This window comes from Alexandromys fortis, unplaced genomic scaffold (genome assembly GCF_014885135.2).
Source record: "Alexandromys fortis isolate MF-2015 unplaced genomic scaffold, M_Fortis_MF-2015_v1.1 scaffold_145, whole genome shotgun sequence".
NCBI classification, from domain to species: Eukaryota; Metazoa; Chordata; class Mammalia; order Rodentia; family Cricetidae; genus Alexandromys; species Alexandromys fortis.
Window position 1 is genome coordinate 45,836 of NW_026068049.1, and position 20,809 is coordinate 66,644.

At 45.2% G+C, this 20,809-nt stretch overlaps 1 protein-coding gene and 1 pseudogene across 1 annotated transcript; both read right to left on the reverse strand.

Moving 5' to 3' along the window:
* Positions 1-10,698: 10,698 nt before the first annotated feature.
* LOC126486840 (splicing factor YJU2-like) lies at positions 10,699-11,635 on the reverse strand (annotated as a pseudogene).
* Positions 11,636-11,761: 126 nt separating this feature from the next.
* Positions 11,762-11,986, reverse strand: LOC126486843 (ubiquitin-like protein 5). The gene has a single exon (XM_050119345.1). The coding sequence runs from the start codon at positions 11,984-11,986 to the stop codon at positions 11,762-11,764; it is 225 nt and encodes a 74-aa protein (XP_049975302.1).
* Positions 11,987-20,809: the final 8,823 nt, after the last annotated feature.

Consider the following 20,809-nt stretch of genomic DNA (forward strand, 5'->3'; position numbering starts at 1 on the left):
ATTATTATTATTATTAAAATATAATAGCTTTAAAACCCACCAATAGTGTCCTCCTTTAGAGGCCTCTCACCGACAAAATTTGGGGACCCAGGTGTCTCTCCCAGTTCAAACCAGGCAAACAAAAGCTAAAACATAAACAAACACCACAAAAAAACAAAACAAACAAAAGCAAAGGGTTCTACTATCTCCTTCATGGGCCATGGATAATGTGAAACAAAAAACTGTTCTGTTTCGAGAGAGGGCTAGTACCCTGCCTTATGTCTGCCCACACTGCCTAGACTTGGCCTAAAAGTCGCCATCCCTTCTTCTTGGTCATAGTACCATTTGACACTCGAGTCCCTGATAAGGCAGCCCTGGCTGTTGTTCAGAGCTTTTGCTGTGAAGGTTGGAGATACTGCTCGGTGAGTACAGCATTTGCCTCCACACAGCAAAACCCTGTGTTTGATTCCCAGGACGACATAAACCAAGTGTGGTGCTCGTGCTTGTCATTCAGCACCCGGGAGGGAGGAGCAGGAGGACTGGAAATACAAGGCCATCATTCATCTACATACTGAGTTTGAGGCAACGTGAGACCCTGTCTCAAAAGTGAAATTGAAACTGGACATGGACCCTCCGTTCAAGTGCAATCTGATCCCAGACTGCAGGGTAGGTGGAATATGTCAGAGGTCAGAGAGAAGCAAAGCACACAAGTTTGTTTTTTTCATTATTTTTGTTCTCTGATATGGGACTTCTCAACAAAGACCTGGCTATCCTAGAACACTCCAGGCTGGTCTTGAACTCACAGAAATCCTCTTGCCTCTGCCTCTTGAATTATTGAACAAATAGAATAGGTCACTACACCCAGCAGCATATGAGTTTATTATGTAGAGATTTGGGGACAGACATCTAGAGGAAAAGACACAGAAAAAGGAATCTTTACCCAAGATATGGGTGGAGGCGTCTGAAGAGAGAGAGTCAGACTTAGATGTCACCCAAGTTTCTTGATCTTTCTGTGTGACATTGCTCAGTAGACGTAATTTACAGCTGCTTTAAAGATTGGTTGAGGCGGGTGTATTTATTTATTTATTTATTTATTTATTTATTTATTTATTATTTTCTGAGTCAGGGTTTCCTGGTGTAGCCCTGACTATCCTGGACGTCACTGTAGGCCAGGCTGGCCTCAAACTCACAGAGATCTGCTGCCTTTGCAATGCCACCACTGCCAGCAAGACTAACTAATGTTAGAAGATTGAATTTAATATATCCTCTCCACTCTCTCTTCAGACAAGTTCCATGTAGCCCAGGCTGGCTTCCAATTTGATCATCCTGCTTTTACTTCATGAATGCTGGGATTATAGGCATGTTCCACACGGAGTTTATACAGTACTGGGGAACAAATCCAGAGTCTCATTCATGGTAAGAAAGCCAGGTTTTAGCTTGGTCCCAGCCCTAGCCCCTGGTTATTTGTCTTCTCTTACAGAATTCCCTTCTTTGCACATAAAACTGTAAGGTGCCTTCTATGGAGTGTATGTCTAAGTTTAAGGGCGAGAGGGGATGCTAAAACAACACTGAAATCAGAAACATTATAGGGAAGCATCATTTACTGGCAGCCTTTATTTTTATTTTTTTATTTTGATTTTTCGAGACAGGGTTTCTCTATGTAGCCCGGTTGTCCTGGACCTCACTCTGAAGACTAGGCTGGCCTTGAGCTCACAGTGATCTGCCTGCCTCTGTGATGTGGGATTCTCCTCTGGAAGCTGTGAATACCATTGGTTAATAAAGAAGCTGCTTTGGGCGTTTTGCAGTACAGAATAGGGCAAGGCAAGAATTCCAAGCAGATAGAGGAGGAGAGAGTAGGCAGAGTCAAGGAGAAGCCATGTAGCTGCAGCAGGAGACAGACACCAGACAGAACCTTCCTGGCAGGCCACAACCACATGGCAATACACAGATTCATAAAATGGATTAATTTAAGATATAAGAGCTAGCCCATAAGAAGCATGAGCTACTAGGCCAAGCAATGTTGTAATAATACAGTTTCTGTGTGATTATTTCAGGTCTGGGTGGCGGGGAAATGAATGAGCAGTCTCCACCAACACCTCTGCCTCCAAAGTGCTGGGATTAAAGGGCAAGTTATAACCCCTTTGGGCGTTGAACAGCCTTTCACAGGAGTTGCATATCAGATATTTACATTCATAACAGTAGCTAAATTAGAGTTATGAAGTAGCAATGAAAACAATTTTATGGTTGGGGGTCAACGTAACCTGAGGAGCTGTACTGAAGGTCCCAGCATTGGTAAGGCTGAAAACCACTGTGCTAGTGGTTCAAACTGCCAAGGGATTTGAGCATGCATTCTGCCTCCAGAGCTGCAATCCAGACCATAGATAAATTTTTAATTGCAGGTTCCAGTAGATGCGGCAGCCATGTTTGGTGTCCCTGGGTGGAGAGATACAGACAGGCATATGATAAGGAGGAACTCATTGCTCCCGAGTCTGGCCAGAACTCATCAGCTCTATCACACTCTCACCAAGGCAGCTTCACTTTGCCTGCACTGTGACCATGACCCTGTTTGACTCTTAGTGTGTCCAGCCTCTTTACCATCTGTTGCAGCATCTTGCATGTAACTGGTATGCAATAAGCACATACATGCTTGTTTGCAACACAATGGCCCGATTAGCTTAATGCTATACATTTGGAAGGCTGTAAGGATTTCCAGCCTGCTGAGACACTGCTGTGGTTTTTAATTGACCTTGAGGAAACAGAAGGTCAGATTGATCTCCTCAAAGTAGCCTGCTCTCCCTGCCCTCCACCCCCTCATGATTACAATTACAGAAAGCACAGGTCGGAAGTACAGGCTAAACCCACTGTTAGTGTTGTTAGCGTGAGAGAGAGCCTGTGTCCTGGGAACCCCAACAAGCTAGGCTCAGTCACCAGGCTCCAAGAGGCCAAGACGTGATTGATTAACAATGAAAGACTGAGTAAATAGCAATGTGTTCAGTAGGCCACATATTGAAGGAGGGGAGAGGAACACGGAGGTCCAGTTTGTTCCCAAGTCCGTGGTCATGGCCTTGGCACAAATTAGGTCTAAATAGAAGGTGTCTTAGCTTGCCTTCTACTGCTGTAACAATACTGTGACCCAAAGGATCCTGCAGGGGACTAAATTTCATCTTACAGCTTCTTGTCTACCCTGAAGGGAAGTCAGGGCAGGACCTGGAGGCAGAAACTGAAGGCCATGGAGGAAAGCTGTTTACTGGCTCATTGTTCAAGTTTAACACCAGCCTCCTTTCCTGCCCGGGAGTGGTATCACCCACACTGAGCTGGGCCCTCCCAACAATCATTAATCAAGAAAATGCCCCACAGACTTCCCACAGGTCAATGTGATGGAGGAGGAATTTTTCTAATCAAGGTTCCCTTTCCCCAGATATTTGTGTTGTTATCAAGAACTAGTCCGCATAGAAGAGCAAGAGGTTTGCCTAAGCAGGCGGCCCTGAAGAAGATGCTCCAATCTGTTGCTCTGGGGGATCTCATGAACTGTCAGAACTAGGTGAAAGTTCTGGCCCGGGAGACAAGCCCCTCTTTTGCATAACATCAGTGATTCCTGGGGAAGTTCCAGTTGCTCGGGGCCCATCACTTCCCTAGTCTGGTAGCCAAAGGGTGGGTCTCTTTAGAATATCTTCTCTTCTGCCAGGAAGGTTACACCATTGCCCAAAGACAACCAGGAGCTGGAAGAAACCACTCTCCTTAGGCAGCACTGTTAACAGGAGGGACAGTGCTTGAGGCAGGCCAAAGGGGCCCCTTAGGGTGGGTTATTCCAGGACATCCTGGGAAGGAGCTGGACAGAGGATTAATGGCAGGATGGGGTGGAGGGGGACAGAGGATGAAAATTATAGGCATTCCTTGGAGCCACTGCCTGCCTTTCCCTCCCCACTGCTTGATTTGTCATTGATACTGAAACAATAGCCTGCTTCCTCTCTGGGTCTCTCTACTCTACTCTAGGTCCTTGAGCTGCTCCCTGCCTGCTTGAGACAGGAGTGGGGAAAAGATAGACCTGAAACCACTGGAACAGCGCAGTGTAACATAGTGTGTGGTTGCGTGTGGGCATGGGCATGAGGTGGTATCACAATCATCAGAGATGTTAAGCAAGTTCTTGGTGGGGCCTTCACGGCTCTTCACAGTTTGGGGGCTCCCAGAGGGAGCCATCCGAGTTATTAGCTAACCAGGTAGAAATGAAGATATTCTAAGAGACACTTGTGTCTCTCGGTTTATCAGACTACCAAAGAAATGAAAATCCACCCCACCCCACCCCCAGAATCTGAGCCCCCATATCAGGTTTGGAGCTTTCTAACTAACTTTCCTTCCTTTCTTTTTCCTTCCTTCCTTCCTTCCTTCCTTCTTTCTTTCTTTTGTCTTTTGTTTTTTAAGAAAATGTTTCTCTTTAGCTCTAGTGCCTGTCCTGGAACTCGCTCTGTAGATCAGGCTGGCCTGGAACTCACAGAGATTCACCTGTATCTGCCTCTTGAGTACTTGGACTAAAGATGTGCTGTTGGAATCTAGCCTCCGAACACCGAGGAGAATTTGCCCTCAGAGACCATCTCACACACCACAGCTGATGCAAAAGCATGAAGATTTTATTAATTCTGTCATGACAGGGTCCCCCAGCATTTGGGTAGCTGAGAGACCTCGAATAGCTGGTACAGTCTACTTTTAAAGGGGCCACAGAAGAAAGGGGGATTGTTCTTTGACTATTCTGATTGGCTTATTCGAAAGGGCTATTACCAATAATTGACTGGAGAGCTGTTGCCAGATCAGATGAGGTAAGAGGTCATTTTGACACCGTTTCCCAGGGGACCGAATCAAAACATACATATATGGGTAATTGTTCAGGAACTGAGTACGTGCGAGTGTAGCTGTTAGGTCCTTGGTTCCCAGGGGAGGAGGGGAAGCACTATGGCACATAGGCTGAGAGGATTCAGAATTGTCAAAAATGGCTTCAGGATGGTCTTAAAGTCTTACAATGCACCAGCGTCACCCAGCTTTCCTGACATTCTGACTTGCATCACCCAAGCCAGGAACTTCTCTCCTGGAAGTCCCACAGTAGGAGGCTGGTGGACTTGAGAGCAGCTCCGGAGAAATAAGAAAGCACACCGTGAGACTGATACCGCGTGGTTCACAAAGCTCTCACCATCGAAAGTTTGGGAAAAGCGCTTTGAGCCCAACAACCAGAATCTTCTCCACTGGCGGCACCTCCTAGACTTAGAAACCAATTCTTGGTATACTCTTGGTTTGTTGGTTTTGATGGCGTTGGTGTGTTATTGTTTGGGGACCTTTCTAAATTTTAATTTAAATTTTATTTTGTCTTATTACCCAGGCTAGTCTTGAGCTCATGAACTCACTACTTAGCCTCAGAAGGCCTCAAATTCTGATCCTCCTTGTAATGGTAAAGCACGACAGTTCCCTGAGGGGCGACTGTGGGCCACTGAGGGTGGTTTAGGGCAGCATCGGGCCATGAGGGGCAGCCAGTCCGACCACCTGAGGCCTCTGTGGGTCCCAGGCAGAAGGGAGTGGGTGGGTGAGAGACCCATCCCACGAGAAGCAGCAGGGGGTGAGAGACAGAGCTGGATAGGCTCGCCATGCAGAGAGGGTTTGGTATAGTTTATTCAGTGGGTTATGGAGGGGAGAAGGGAAAAGAGAAAAGAGAGGCAGGGAGATGGGGGAGGGGAGAAGAGAAGAGGGTCAGAAAAAAAAGAGAGCTCAGGCTGGAAGTAAAGAGCCAAGGAAGGAAGCTCTACTTGCCTCTCCTCAAGGGGAAGAAAGTGGGCGGGGCTTGTCTCTTAAAGGAATAGGACGGACCTTTACACTCCTGGCTTCACCTCTGGAAACCTGAAATTACAGGCTTGCATTGCTACATCTAGTCCTAGGCTTTTCTTTCCATAGAAAGAAATGCTTTGTCTGTAGGTTATGACACAATCTCCAGACCCAGTTTCAGGAATGTGAAACTTTAAAAACAATTATTATTTTATAAATTCATACATGTGTCTTGCCCATATATGTCTCCAAAAGCTCCCTCCCACTCTCCCAGACACCCAACACATCCACCTTCACGTTACCCCATATTTTGGGAACCTATGGAGTCTGAGTAGTGCTGCCTGCTGCCATGCTGACTGATCTTTTGGTGGATTTGCACAGGTTCATGAGCGCCTTGCTAGGTGTATCCAGAAGACAGTATTTCACAGCGCTCTACCGCATGCGCCAGCTCTGACATTCTCTCTGCCCCCTATTCTGTGACATTCCCTGAGTGTTGAAGGGGTAAATAGGAAAGTCCCTTTTCAGGCTGAGCCCTGAGCAGTCACTATTCTCAACATGGTGATGAGTTGAGTCTCTGTGTTAACTGTTGCCCACTGTGAGGGGGAAGCTTCTTTGACTAGGATTGAGGGGTGTACTCACCTACGGCTATAAACAATAGCATTTATAAGGTGTTTTGAGAGCATGTCCATTTAGTAAAATAGCAATAGTAAATTTCCCACTAGGGCCTGTGACCCCCAGAACTCTGGGCTTTTGACCAAGTTTGCAGTACCAAGCACGAGTTTACTCTTGCAAAAGAATCCTCAAATCCAGTGAGGAAGCGGTTAGCTATTCCTGTAATGTTCATGCCCCTACAGTACCACTGGGCTGGCCGGTCAGGGCCTCCTCTGAGTAAGATTGCTGATGGTCTTCCTTCTTCCCCAGCCTGCCTTGGCTTTCCCTGCTGTCCTAGCTCGCCAGCAGGGAGGAGATGGGAGGCTTCAGCTGGGGATCAGGACACCTGCCTATGCTACCCCAAACCTTACCTCTTTGGCATGTTGATTATTTCAACTGGCTATTTTGAGGAACTGAAGGCACAGAGCTCTCTATGAAAATCTGCCCTTTCTTGAAGTCATCCATTCCAGGAGGACAGCAGCTCTAGGACAACTTTTACCAGGGAGGTTTCCTGCTTCCTGTTTCCGCAGGGAGAGAAGTCCTGGCAAGGTCAGCAGTCTCTCACTGAGCCCTACTCCTGAGACTTTTATCTACATAACAAGACAATCTACTTAATCTCAGTCCCTACTTTGTCTCTCCTTCCAGGAAGCCTCGTGATGCTATTCCTTTCTGTAGCTCAGGATGTTACAGGGGCCACAGTGCTTGCAACCTCATGTTTTTTTCCATATAAAACTCCCACGAGTCTATACGTAATTAAAATTGATTTCCCCCATCAATCTGTTTTCAGATAAGTTTAATTTATACACTAGGCTAAGAATTTTGGAAAGTCAAGGGACGCAGCCAAGCCTTGGGCAGAATTTACTGTTCTCTGAGGCATAATTAAGGAACGGTAAGGAGGCCAGGCCTGCCTGGAGTAGACAGTAAGAGGGGCAAGAATCAGAGGCGGGGGACTGGAGAGATGGCTCCCTGGATCAAAGCAGTTAGCTGCCCTTGCAGAGGAACCAGGTTCAGTTCCCAGCATCCACATGGTGGTTCACAACTATGTGTAACTCCAGCTCTAGAAGATCTGATGCCCTCTTCTGGCCCCAGCAGGCACTGCATGCATGCGGTTCATAAATATACCTGTAGGCAAAACCCTCATATACATGAATTAAAAATAAATAAGTAGGGGCTGGAGAGAAGGCTCAGTAGTTAAGAGTACTAAATGCTCTTCCAGAGAATCTGGGATTTCGTTCCCAGCACACACATGGTGGCTCACAACTGTCTGTAAATTCCAGTCCCAGGGGAACTTATTCCTTTTACTGGCCTCCAAGATCAATCCTGTAGTTTATAGACATCCTCACAGACAAACAAAAACAAAACATAAAGAGACCTAAAATAATCATAGTAATTTTTGTTTTGCTTCTTTGAGAAGGGGTTTCTCCGCAGTTTTTGAGCCTATCCTAAAAACGAACTTGTGGATCAGGCTGGCCTTGAACTCACAGAGATCTGCCTGCCTCAGCCTCCGATGCTAGGATTAAAGGCCTGTGCCACCACCACCCGGCTCATCATACCTTTTTAAAGGCATATCCATACAAACCCATAAAACATTTTTTAGAGGAATTAGAAATGAAATAAGGAAGAAACCAATCAGGAAGAGAAGTCACATTATCCATGGCCCCTGAGGGAGATAGTAGAACCCTTTGCTTTTGTTTTTTTGTTTTTTGTTTTTTTCTTGTGGTGGTTGTTTATGCTTTGGCTTTGGTTTGCCTAGTTTGAGCTGGGAGTGAAACCCGGGTCCCCAAATTTTGTCAGTAAGAGGCCTCTTACTGGCTATCCATCCTCAAATCCTGGCCTTAACTGCTAAGGCCTTAACTAACTTAAAGATGAGGTGGGAACCAGGGGCCATTGGAAGAGAAGAGGGCAGATTCAATTCATGCTTTCTAAAGACCATTTGGGCCATGAAAGATGAGTAGGAACATAGCCTAATGGTACTGCAGTAATCCTAGAGAGAGTTCTCAGGAGAGTAGTTACAACAGCATCAGAAACTCTGCAGCAACAGCCTAGACAAAGTAATCAGCAGTAAAGGGGTGGAGACACTTACTGTTCCTTGTCTGCAGGCAGTTGAGGAGTTAGTTGCCTTAATCCTCTGGGCCCTAGAGTCCAGAGACTTTCACTCAGGAAAAGCCTTTGACACAGAAAAGAGTTTCATAAAAATCAGCATGAAGCAGAGTTGAAGTTTATTAAAAGACATTTTTAGCAGATTGAGGAATAGGGATAATAAAAAGGAACTCAGGGGAAAAGTGAAACATAAGTGTAGGTATGATTTTCCCAAAGGAGGAAACACACACGAACACACACCCAGCACTCACACAGACACACATACACTATTGGTGGATTTTAAAGCTATTATATTTAAATCCTAATTTAATGTGATCCCTGAAATATGTAGGGAGGATTAGAGCAGATCATAGGAAACACTAGGTCAGGATTAGTGATATTGGTCACTTGGTACAGAATGAATCCCTGGGTATGATCGCTAGCACCACATAAACCAGGGGTCCTCCCATAGGAGGACACAACTGAAGAGTTCCAGCTATGACTGGTTGAGTGTATGACCTATATTTTATTTGGTTTTGTATTTTTTTTATTTTAAGAATTTTGTTTGGGCAGGAGAGATGGCTCAGTGGTTAAGAGCATTGCCTTCTCTTCCAAAGGTACTGAGTTCAATTTCCGGCAACCACATGGTGGCTCACAACCATCTGCAATGAGGCCTGGTGCCCTCTTCTGACCTGCAGACATACACAAAGACAGAGTATTGTATACATAATAAATAAATATTTTTTAAAAATGAATTTTGTTTCAGGGCTGGAGAGATGGCTCAGTGGTTAAGAGCACTTGACTGCTGCTCTACAGGGGTCCTGAGGTCAATACCCACCAGCCACATGGTGGCTCACAACCCTCTGGGATGGGGTCAGATTCCTTTTTCTGGTGTGCGTGAAGAGAGACTCATATACATGAAATACATAAATAAGTCTTCAGAAGAATTTCATTCTCCTCAGAAAGGTGCTGTAATTCAAGACTGACCTAGGAGAGATAGTGGCTATTAGGGTTGGCTTTAATGTCAACTTGCCACAAATTAAAGTGATCTAAGTTGGGAGCCTCTCCTGAAGGACATCCTGATTGCCTTAACTGATGCAGGAAGAGCCACCCTGGTGGTGGGCAGCAGCTTCTGGAAGCAGTCCAGATCAAAAGGACAGGGCAGAAGGAAAATGATACGACTTTTGGTGGATTGGCATCCCTCTTGTCCTATATTGATTTAATTAAATTCTTTAATTTGGGGGCAGAAGAGATGGCTCAGGGGATAAGAACATTGACTGCTCTTCCAAAGGATGCAGGTTCACCTGGGCGGTGGTGGCACATGCCTTTAATCCTAGAACTAGAGAGGCAGAGGCAGGTTGATATCTGTGAGTTCAAGGCCAGCCTGATTTACAAGAGCTAGTTCCAGGACAGGCACCAAAGCTACAGAGAAACCCTGTTTGAAAAACAAAAAGATAAAAAAGAAAATCCAAGGATGCAGGTTTAGTTCCCAGCGCGCATGCGGCAGCAAAAATAAAAATATATTTAAAAATCTCAACAAAAAAAAGCTTTTTGAAACAGTAAAAAAATTGTTTTTAAAGGTTTTAAGTTTTTTTAATTGATTTTTATTGTGTTCTACATTTTTCTGTGCTCCCCTCCCTGCCTTTCCCCTACCACAAGGTCCCCATGCTCTCAATATACTCAGGAGATCTGGTCTTTTTCTACTTCCTATATAGATTAGATCTATGTATGCCTCTAAAAATCTTTTTAATCTTTAGTTTTGATATATTCATTTGATTGGTTCTGTTCGTCAAAGCTGTGGGAATAAAGTCGCTTGTATGTAGATAAAAGTCTCATGAATAGGACTCAGTTGAGAGATTGCTGACCTTATTGAGGACTCTTCTCCCGGGTGTTGCAAGGCTCTTGGTAGTCGGACGTCCCAAGGCGGCAGAAGCAGTGAAGAGGATCTTGCTGTGGCACAAGCCTTTAATCCCAGCACTCTGGAGGCAGAGGTAGGCGGATCTCTGTGAGTTCGAGACCAGACTGGTCTACAAGAGCTTGTTCCAGGACATGCTCCAAAGTCACAGAGAAACCCTGTCTCGAAACCCCCCCCCCCAAAAAAAAAAGAGGACCTTGCTGAGGGTGCCTTCCTTGATCCCATCTCCTCCTCTGGTTTCTTGGGTCTGTGATGTCCCTATAGGGAGGGGCTCAGTTGTCACTGTCCTCGCCGTCCCCATTTGCACCCAGCTGGCTCAGGGAGGAAGCCCCGGATGTCTGGGGTGCAAGTTTGGCTGTCTTCCTGCTCTCGGGGGCACCCACGGTGGGCATGTGGAGCTGCTTTGAGCCCCCATTGGCTTCTGCCTTCACCTTCTTTGGCACCACAAACCCGACCAGCTGTGCCCTGATGCCCACTGCCTCTGCCTTCCTCTTGGCCTTCGGTGCCTCGTCCAGGTTTTGCTGCTGAGCATGGTCAGGAAGGCAGAGCTTCATTTTCTGAGTAAAGATCCTCCAGAAGCCTGCATTGGCTGGTGGCAAGCCTCCTCCAGCAATGCCACAGTCTCAAGCTCATCTTCCTCTTCCTGCTGCTGTCGCTGCTGTTCCTGCGACAGGAGGTGCTGCGGCAGCATGGCCTCAAAGTCCACATGTGCCTGCCGCTGGTTCAGGTCCTTCAGCTCCTGCAGTTGTTCCAGCACCTCCATCTCCAGCTTTGATTCTTTGGTGGGGTTCTCTAGGACCTTCATGGGGTTGTTGAGTTCCTCATCCTCGTGCTCCTTCTGCTCGCGCTTTTCCTCCTCCTCCAGGAGCTTCTCGGTCTGGAAGCTGCGTGTGACTCCATGCTCCACAGTGTAGTCCGTGTTCTCAGGGTCGGTCTTGAAGGTGATCTCGGCCAAGCAGCACATGCACTTGACATACAAGCGGATGATAGGCAGGCCACGATAGGCCTTGTTCTGGATTGTTTCCTTTACTTGCATGCATTAAACTTCTTCCCCCTGGTGATGTATTCTCCACACGTCTTGTACCTCATGTTGAAGGGGGCCATCAGTCGAACCACATACTGCCAGTCCTCGGGTCGAAGGAGTTTAGGGATCTTGGACGGGTCTAAGTCAGGTGGGGAGTATTTGTTTAGAACTTTCCGTTCCAACATATTCGCTTCAGGAACAAAGCAGCACTGAAGTTTGGATTCACGAGAATGTTCAAAATGGGCATCTATACCAGTGTCAAATGTGGGTGGGAGAGGAAGGCAGGGTGGGCAAGGAGAAGGAATTCCCGCCTACTGGTAATAAAGCTCCAGGTTCATCCCATCATGGATTTCATAATCTCCCAGAGACACACGGTCCTTAAAAATCGTGTACCACTTTTTCAGGACTATCTTCGTCCACCAGGTGCCAGTTTGGGCCGCTATCAGCTTTTTCAAGTCCCCGATGGTGTCATCTGTGTTACATTTGACACGGACTTTCTTCCCCAGACGGTCATTGCAAACCACCTCAATCATCATCGTCGCTGGACCTCTAACCCTCGGCTTACAGAAAAAACAACTCCTAGTTCGAATGCCAAGCTCTGAGTAGCAGTGTTCTTCGTTCACCTCGGAATTTATTAGGACAGGTGCCGCAGTTTTCTTGACGTCACTTCCTGGGCTGGCTTACTGACGTAGTTCACAGGCAGCGTTCTCATTGGCTGTGGTATCTGACTCTTCAACCAGGAATAGTACTTTCCACTAATAGAAAAACCTAAGCCTCTGGTGAGAGCTCGAACAGTTTTTACAGACAGTTCTCAAAAGGAAATTTTGGAGAAAAAGCAAGTTTCTCAAGGTCTATGTAGTATTCCAAACACCTGTTGGTAATGTCTCTGTCCAAGTAACTGAAATAAGAGCCTGTATTCCAGCATTACAAGTGTTTCCAGATGAGTCAATTAATATATATACTGATAGTATTTACTTGTCTCAAATAATTGCTCCTTTAGAAACTGCTCCTTATATTTCTCCTGTGTCCTGATAATACAACAACAATTATACTGTCTACAATATTTATTATGGTCCAGGCGGGATCCCATTTTTGTGAGTCATATCAGAGGTCGTACTCAATTACCTGGACCTCTGACCCAGGGTAGTCAACTCGCAGATGCATATACCCGAATATTATTTGCCAGCCCAAAAGAAAAGGCTTCTAAACTCCCTAAAATATATCACTGGAATGCTCGTTCTTTGCAGCACCATACTGGTCGCTCCAGAGCCACTGCCTAACAAAAGACCACCAATGTTCCGCCTGTGCTCCTTTTCATAACACACCCATGGCTGGAGTTAATCCTCGTGGTCTTAAAATGAATGACATTTGGCAGATGGATGTTACCCACCTGCCCTCAGCTGGAAAGCTGAAATACGTGCATGTTTCAGCTGATACCTGCTCTAAAGTAGTTTTTGCTTCGATGCATAGTGGAGAGAAAATGAAGGATGTGACAGCTCATTGCCTGCTGGCCTTTGCTTATATGGTGGGCTTACCTAATGTTTTAAAAGAGATAATGATCCTGCATAGAGTAGTGGAAAATTTCAAACTTTTTTGTAAATAATGATATTAAACATATTCCAGGTATTCCATAAAACTCTAGTGGACAAGCTATAGTAGAAAGAATGCCTGTGGTCATAAAACAGTATTCCACACAAATAAATAGAGGGAGTATATTCTCTCTCCCAATACAAAATTGGCTTCTATTTTATTATTCTAAATTTTTTAACTGATGGTTGTGAGGGTCAATCGGCCATGGAAAAGCATGGGAATAAAAGTTCTCAGTCTTTAGGATGGGTACGATGGAAAGACCTTCTTACAGGACAACAGAAGGAACTCATGCCCCTCTTGGCTAGGATGAGAGGAGCTGTTTTGTATTTTTCCTCCAGGAATGGACAAGCCCGTTTGGGTATCACAGCAAAATGTTCGGGCTGTGGAAAAGGTTGGGAAAGGATCCTCTGAAAAGCCTGAGAATATGGATAACTGAGTACACATAAAGCTTGCGAAAATTTGGCAAAGAATAGAGTAAAGCATGTTTTCTGGGTAGCAGCAATTTCTCAGGTCTGTTCTGCTTGCTAGAGGCTAGCAAGTGCTCTCATCTAAGAGAGGCTTCCTGACTCAGCTGTAGCTGCAGACCCCTGCAGCTCTTTTAAGAGGTCCTGTCATGAAACACTTAAATGCTGTTGATGAAAAGCTGCATGCATGCTTTTCAGTTTTCTGCTGTAGCAGGAAAAGGCTGCACAGTTTGAAAATGCTGGCTTTCTGGGCTGTCCTGCCAGGGCAAACTCTGACTGTTTTTTCATGCAGGAGTGCCAGCTGGACTGACTGTGGTCTGTGAGCAGAATGCTGAAGCTTGCTTGCTTGCAGAGACCTTAAAATACCCTAGAGTTGTAGCAATAAAAATGGCTACAGCCAATACCTCTGCCATGAGGCTGGGAAGCTAAGGAGTGAGCTGGATCCAGCTGTCGAAGTCACGCCTTTAATCATCCCCTAAAATACTCACATGGTCAGGAAGAGAGATATAGTGTAAAGAGTGATTCAAAGATGAAGTAAACGTCTACATGGTTTACAGTGTGTTAAAAATATGTGCAGGCTAAAGGTTAAAGTTCTTAAAAGTAAAGAAGAAAGAAAGAGAGTAGTAGGGTGTGGTGGTACATACCTTTAATCCCAACACTTGGGAGACAGAGTAGATTGAAATCTGTGACTCTAAGGTGTGGTAGCAGGCAGCTTTAATCCCAAAGCCTGGGAGTCAGAGGCAGTTGGATATCTGTGAATTTAAGGTGTGGTAGCACACACATTTAATCCTAGCACTGGGCAGGGAGAGACCAGTGGATCTCTGTGAGTTCAAGGATAGCTTGGTCTACAGAGTTATTCCAGGACAAAGATATACAGAGACCCTGTCTCAAAAAGTAAAAGTTAAAATAAAAGAAATAGAAATTAAAATAAAGCCACATATATTTGGAAAATACACATAGAATCTTGTTACTGTATGCTATTATGTTCGCTTTGAATTGTTTGAATGCTGAGGAAGGAGCAATCTGCTAAAAGACTTTTGTTTATAAAGCCTGCTGAACTAACCCAAGATAGGTATTTTGAAAATACCTTGGCTTCAAAACTGAAGTCAAAATGTATTTTACTTTGGAGAAGAGATTTTGCTTTTGTTTCCAAAGAAAATGAGAGGCTGTGGATTCATTTTGAGTTAAGAAAAATCCAGTTTGAATAATGAAGACCACCTGAGAAATCTCTAGTAAGAACAGATGTCCCAGATGTCTGAGGCCAAAAGCAGCTTCTTTATTGAACAATGGTATTCACAGCTTCCAGAGTAGAATCCCACATCACAGAGGCAGGTAGACCACTGTGAGCTCAAGGCTAGCCTGGTCTACAAAGTGAGTGGCAGGACAACCAGAGCTACACAGAGAAACCCTGTCTCAGAAAACAAAATAAATAAATAAATAAAAATAAAGGCTGCCAATAAATGATGCTTCCCTATAATGTTTCTGATTTCAGTGTTGTTTTAGCACCCCCTCTCACCCTTAAACTTAGACATATACTCCATAAAAGACGCTTTACAGTTTTATGTGCAAAGAAGGGAATTCTTTAAGAGAAGAAAAATAAGCAGGGGCTAGTTCTGGGACCTAGCTACACCTGGCTTTCTTACCATTAATGACATTCTGGGTTTGTTCCCTAGCACTGTATAAACTTGGTGTGGAACATGCGTATAATCCCAGCATTCATGAGGAAAAATCAGGATGATCAAATTGGAAGCCACCCTAGGCTACATGGGACTTGTCTGAAGAGAGAGGGGAGAGGATATATTAAATTCAATCTTCTAACATTAGTTAGTCTTGCTGGCAGTGGTGGCACTGCAAAGGCAGCAGATCTCTGTGAGTTTGAGGCCAGCCTGGCCTACAGTGACGTTCAGGATAGTCAGGGCTATACCAGGAAACCCTGACTCAGAAAATAATAAATAAATAAATAAATAAATAAATACACCCCCTCAATCAATCTTTCAACCTGCTGTAAATTACGTCCCCTGAGCAATGTCACACAGAAAGATCGAGAACCATGGGTGACATCTAAAAATGACTGTCTCTCTTCAGATGCCTCCACCCAAATCTTGGGTAAAGATTCCTTTTTCTGTGTCTTTTTCTCTTGATGACTGTCCCTAAAACTCTACTTAATAAACTCATATACTGCTGGGCATGGTGACACCCACTATTTATTCCAGCATTTGGGAGGCAGAGGCAGGAGGATTTCTGTGAGTTCAAGGCCAACCTGGCCTACGTAGTGAGTTCAATGAGAGCCAGAACTATGTAGAAAAGTCCTATACCAAAACAAAAATAATGAAGAAACAAACTTGCGTTCTTTGCTTCACTCTGACATATTCCTACTGTGAGTCAGAGATCAGACTGCAGTTGAATGGGGTGGGGATGGTTGGGGGGACATGTCCAGTTTCAATTTCACTTTTGAGACAGGGTCTCACGTTGCCTCAAACTCAGTATGTAGATGAATGATGGCCTTGTATTTCCAGTCTTCCTGCTTCTCCCTCCCGGTGCTGAATGACAAGCACGAGCACCACACTTGGTTTATGTCGTCCTGGGAATCAAACACAGGGTTTTGCTGCATGGGAGGCAAATGTTGTATTCACCGAGCAGTATCTCCAACCTTCACAGCAAAAGCTCTGAACAACAGCCAAGGCAGGGTTATCAGGGACTCGGGTGTCAAATGTTACTATGACCAAGAAGAAGAGATGGTGACTTTTAGACCAAGTCTAGGCAGTGTGGGCAGACACAAGGCAGGGTACTAGCCCAGTCTCTAAACACAACAGTTTCTGCTCAGATTGATAGGCCTGCAACCAGCTACCTAAATGGAGCCTGTGTCTGAGAAGAGCAACTGGTAGATGCTCAGTGAATGGTTGTTCCTCCAAGGTGGAGGTGTCTCCCACTGGTAACCTCAGACAGTCCCAAGCCCACAGCAGGCAGCTGGGCAGGACATGCTGAAGCGCTGTAAGCCATGAGTAGATAGGACCGAAGGAGGCAGAGGTTGCTGGAAGGGGTGACTAGAGCAGACAGGTGGGGCAAGGCTGTCACTGGGAACAGTTGCTGGTATCAGAAAGGGGAGGCCCAGGGCTGCGTGTACAGAGTGAAACCACTGTGCCACAGAGCCAGCTGTCAGCCACTCAAGCTCAGCCAACAGCCTAAGCATCAGGCCGACTCCCTATGTCAGCTGCTGGGTCTACACAGCTGCTTCTAGGACAGTGGGAAGGGAGGTGGGAGGTCAGAGTCTGTGAGAGGAGCCAAGGGAAGACATGCTGAACATATTCCATGAGGGGAGAGAAAACAGCATAAACCATAAGCCCTAGGGGAAAACATATAAGAATGATTGGGCCAGACTCTAATGGGGATGCAAATACATTACTACAGAGCCCAAAGAGGGCTCTTACAAACCTGGAGAGTGTGCCTGGGAACGGTCAGGAGTGCCACTTCACAAGTTGTACATAGAGATTGCTCTCCTCCAGCTTCATCTAGAGGTTCAATGCATTTTTTTTTTCAAATTAAAATCACAAGAAGAAAAAAACAGGGCCACATTAAAGCCACAAGAAAATAGTTGATGCAGTTCTAGCCAAGTACCAAACAGTGACTTGTGTTTTCTTTCTGAGTCTGAGTAAGCTGGTCATAAAAATGTGTTATGAAGATCTGGGTATGGCGGTGTAATGTTTATAACCCCAGAATTTGGGGGGTAGAAGCAGGAGAATCAAGACTTCAAGATCATCCTCACTTCAAGTTCATTGCCACCAAGCCTGAGGAACTGAGCAGGAGAACCAAGCCCCAAAGATCTCCTCTGCCCTCCTGTCTTTCCTAGGTTCTTATTGTTGTGATAAACACCAAAAGCAAAGTGGGGAGGAGAAGGCTTACTCTAGCTTACAGTTATAAGTCACAGTCCACCACTGAAGGAGGTAGGGGCAAGAATTCATGGCCAGAACCTGGAGGCAGGGGTTGAAACAGGCCGCAGAGGACTGCTGCTTACTGGCTTGTTCCCATGGCTGCTCAACCTGCTTTCTTATTCCACAGAGGACCTCCTGACCAGGGATGGCACCAACCCTGCCTGCCATGGGCTGGGCCCTCCCAATCAATCATTAATGAAGAATATGCACCAGCCGGGCAGTGGTGGCTCACGCCTTTAATCCCAGAGTTTTGGAGGCAAAGGAAGCTGGATCTCTGAGTTTGAGGCCAGCCTGCTTTAAGTGGAAAAAGAAAACCGAACAGTGTAAACAACCAGTAAATAGGAATTTGTGCATGTGTGTGTGTGTGTGTGTGTGTGTAGCTTTGGCTGTCCTGAAACTCACTCTGTAGACCAGTGGGCCTTAAAATCACAAAGATCTGCCTGCCTCTGCCTCCCAAGTGATGGAATTAAAGGCATTTACTACCATGCCCAGCTGGGAACATTTTTCTTATAATGGACCTAATAGGTGTGGTGGAACAACACAAGCACTATAGCACATTCCTGCTGCCCCATGAGAACAAAAGTAAGGGAGCTGGAGACATGGCTCAGTGGTTATGAGCACTGGTTGTTCTTCCAAAGCACCTGGGTTCAATTCCCAGCACCCACTTGACAGTTTACAACTGTCTGTAGCTCCAGTTCCAAGGTGATCTGACCTTCTCAAACAGACATAGACGCAGGCAGAACACCAATACCCATTAAATAAATCGTTTTTAAAAAAGTATTCAACTATGCATTCAAACAATTCAAAAAGAGCATAATAGCATACAGTATTAAGATTCTCTGTGTATTTTCCATCTACATGTGGCTTTATTTTAACCTCTAAATTCTCTGTACATCTTTGTCCTGGAATAACTCTGTAGACTAGGCGGTCCTTGCCTCCCCAGTGGTAGGATTAAAGGTGTGAATAACTCTGTAGATCCACCCGACACTGCCTCCCCAGTGCTAGGATTAAAGGTGTGTGGTAATTCACAGAGATCCATTTGTCACTGCCTCCCAGGCATTGGGATTAAAGGTCTATGCTACCACACCTTGAAGTCACAGAGGTCAATCTAACTCTGCCTCCCAAGTTTTTGGATTAAAGGTGTGTACCACCACACCGATTACTCTCTCTTTCTTCTTTAAGAACTTTAACCTTAAGCCTGCATATATTTTTTAACACACTGTAAACCATTTAGAAGTTTACTTCATCTTTGAATCACTCTTTACAGTATATCTCTCTCTTTCTGACCACGTGAGTCTTTTAGTGGACTTTGATGGCTGGATCCAGCACATTCCTTAGCTTCCCAGACTCATGGCAGAGGTACTGGCTGTAGCCATTTTAATTGCCACAACTCTAAGGTGTTTCAAGGTCCCTGCTGGCAAGCAAGCTACAGCATTCTGCTCACAGACCACATTCAGTCTGGCTGGCTGCCTGCCTGAAAAAAGACTCAGAGTTTGCCCTGGCAGGACAGTCCAGAAAGCCAGTATTTTTAAACGTGGCAGCTTTTTTCCTGCTGTGGCTAAAAACCAAAAAGCATGCATTCAGCTTTTCATCAACACCGTTTAAGTTTTTTGATGCAGCATCTCTTAGGAGCTGCAGGGTGTTGCAGCTAAAGCTGAGTCAGGAAGCCTGTCTTAGATGAGAGGAACACATGCTTGCCTCTTGCAAGCAGAGCAGACCTGAGAAATTGCTGCTACCAAGAAAACATGCTTTACTCTATTCTTTCCCAAGCTTTCTCAATCTTACTGTGGACTCAGTTATCCACATTTCAGGTTTATCACAGGATCAGTTACCATTCTTTTCCACAGCCTGAACATATCGCTCTGGTACCCAAATGGGCTTGTCCATTCCTGGAGGAAAAACACAAACAGCTCCCCTCACCCTAGCCAACAGGGGCGTGGGCTCCCTCCATTGTCCTGTAAGAAGGTCTTTTTATCATCCCCATCCTAAGGACTGAGAACTTTTATTCCAATGTCTTTCCATGGCCGAGTGAACTTCACAATCCACACTCAAAAAGTTTAGGATAGGGCTGGAGAGATGGCTCAGTGGTTAAGAGCATTGCCTGCTCTTCCAAAGGTCCTGAGTTCAATTCCCAGCAACCACAAGGTGGCTCACAACAATCTGTCATGAGGTCTGGTGCCCTCTTCTGGCCTGCAGACACACACACAGTCAGAATATTGTATACACAATAAATAAAAAAAAATTTAGGATTAAATAGAAACCAATTGTGTATTGGGAGAAAGAATATACTCCCCCTATTTATTTTTGTGGAATACAGTTTTATGACCACAGGCATTCTTTCTACTATAGCTTGTCTAGCAGGGTTATATGGAATACCTGTCATATGTTTAATATCATTACTTACACAATAGGTTTGAAATTTTCCACTAGTATATGCATGACTATTAGCTGTTTTAATAACATGAGGTAAGCCCGTATAAGCAAAGGCCAGCAGGCAATGAGCTGTCACATCCTTCATTTTCTCTCCACTATGCAGCAAAGCAAACACTACTTTAGAGCAGGTATCAACTGAAACATGCACGTATTTCAGCTTTCCAGCTGAGGGCAGGTGGGTAACATCCATCTGCCAAACGTCATTTGGTGTAGACCACGAGGATTAACTCCAGCAATGGGTGTGTTATGAAAAGGAGCACAGGGGGAACATTGGTGGTCATTTGTTAGGCAGTGGCTCTGGAGCGACCAGTATGGTGCTGCAAAGAACGAGCGTTTCAGTGATATTTTTTTATGGAGTTTAGAAGCCTTTTCCTTGGGGGCTGGCAAATAATATTTGGGTATATGCATCTGCGAGTTGACTACCCTCGGTCAGAGGTCCAGGTAATTGAGTACGACCTGTAATATGACTCACAAAAATAGGATCCCGCCTGGACCATAATAAATATTGTAGACAGTATAATTGTTGTTGTATTATCAGGACACAGGAGAAATGTAAGGAGCAGTTTCTAAAGGAGCAATCATTTGAGACAAGTAAATACTATCAGTATATAAATTAATTGACTCATCAGGAACATTTGTAATGCTAGAATACAGGCTGTTATTTCAGCTGCTTGAGCAGAGACATTACCAACAGGTGTTTGGAATACTACACAGACCTGGAAAACTAGCTTTTTCTCCCAAATTTCCTTTTGAAGAACTGTCTGTAAAAACAGTTAGAGCTCGCCGAGCTTGGTGGCGCAAGCCTTTAATCCCAGCACTCGGGAGGCAGAGGCAGGCGGATCTCTGTGAGTTTGAGACCAGCCTAGTCTACAGAGCTAGTTCCAGGACAGGAACCAAAGCCACAGAGAAACCCTGTCTCAAAAAAAAAAAAAAGTTAGAGCTC

Excerpts from the sequence above, each read along its gene's own strand:
- LOC126486843 (XM_050119345.1), bottom strand. The coding sequence starts at position 11,986 with ATGATGATTGAGGTGGTTTGCAATGACCGTCTGGGGAAGAAAGTCCGT.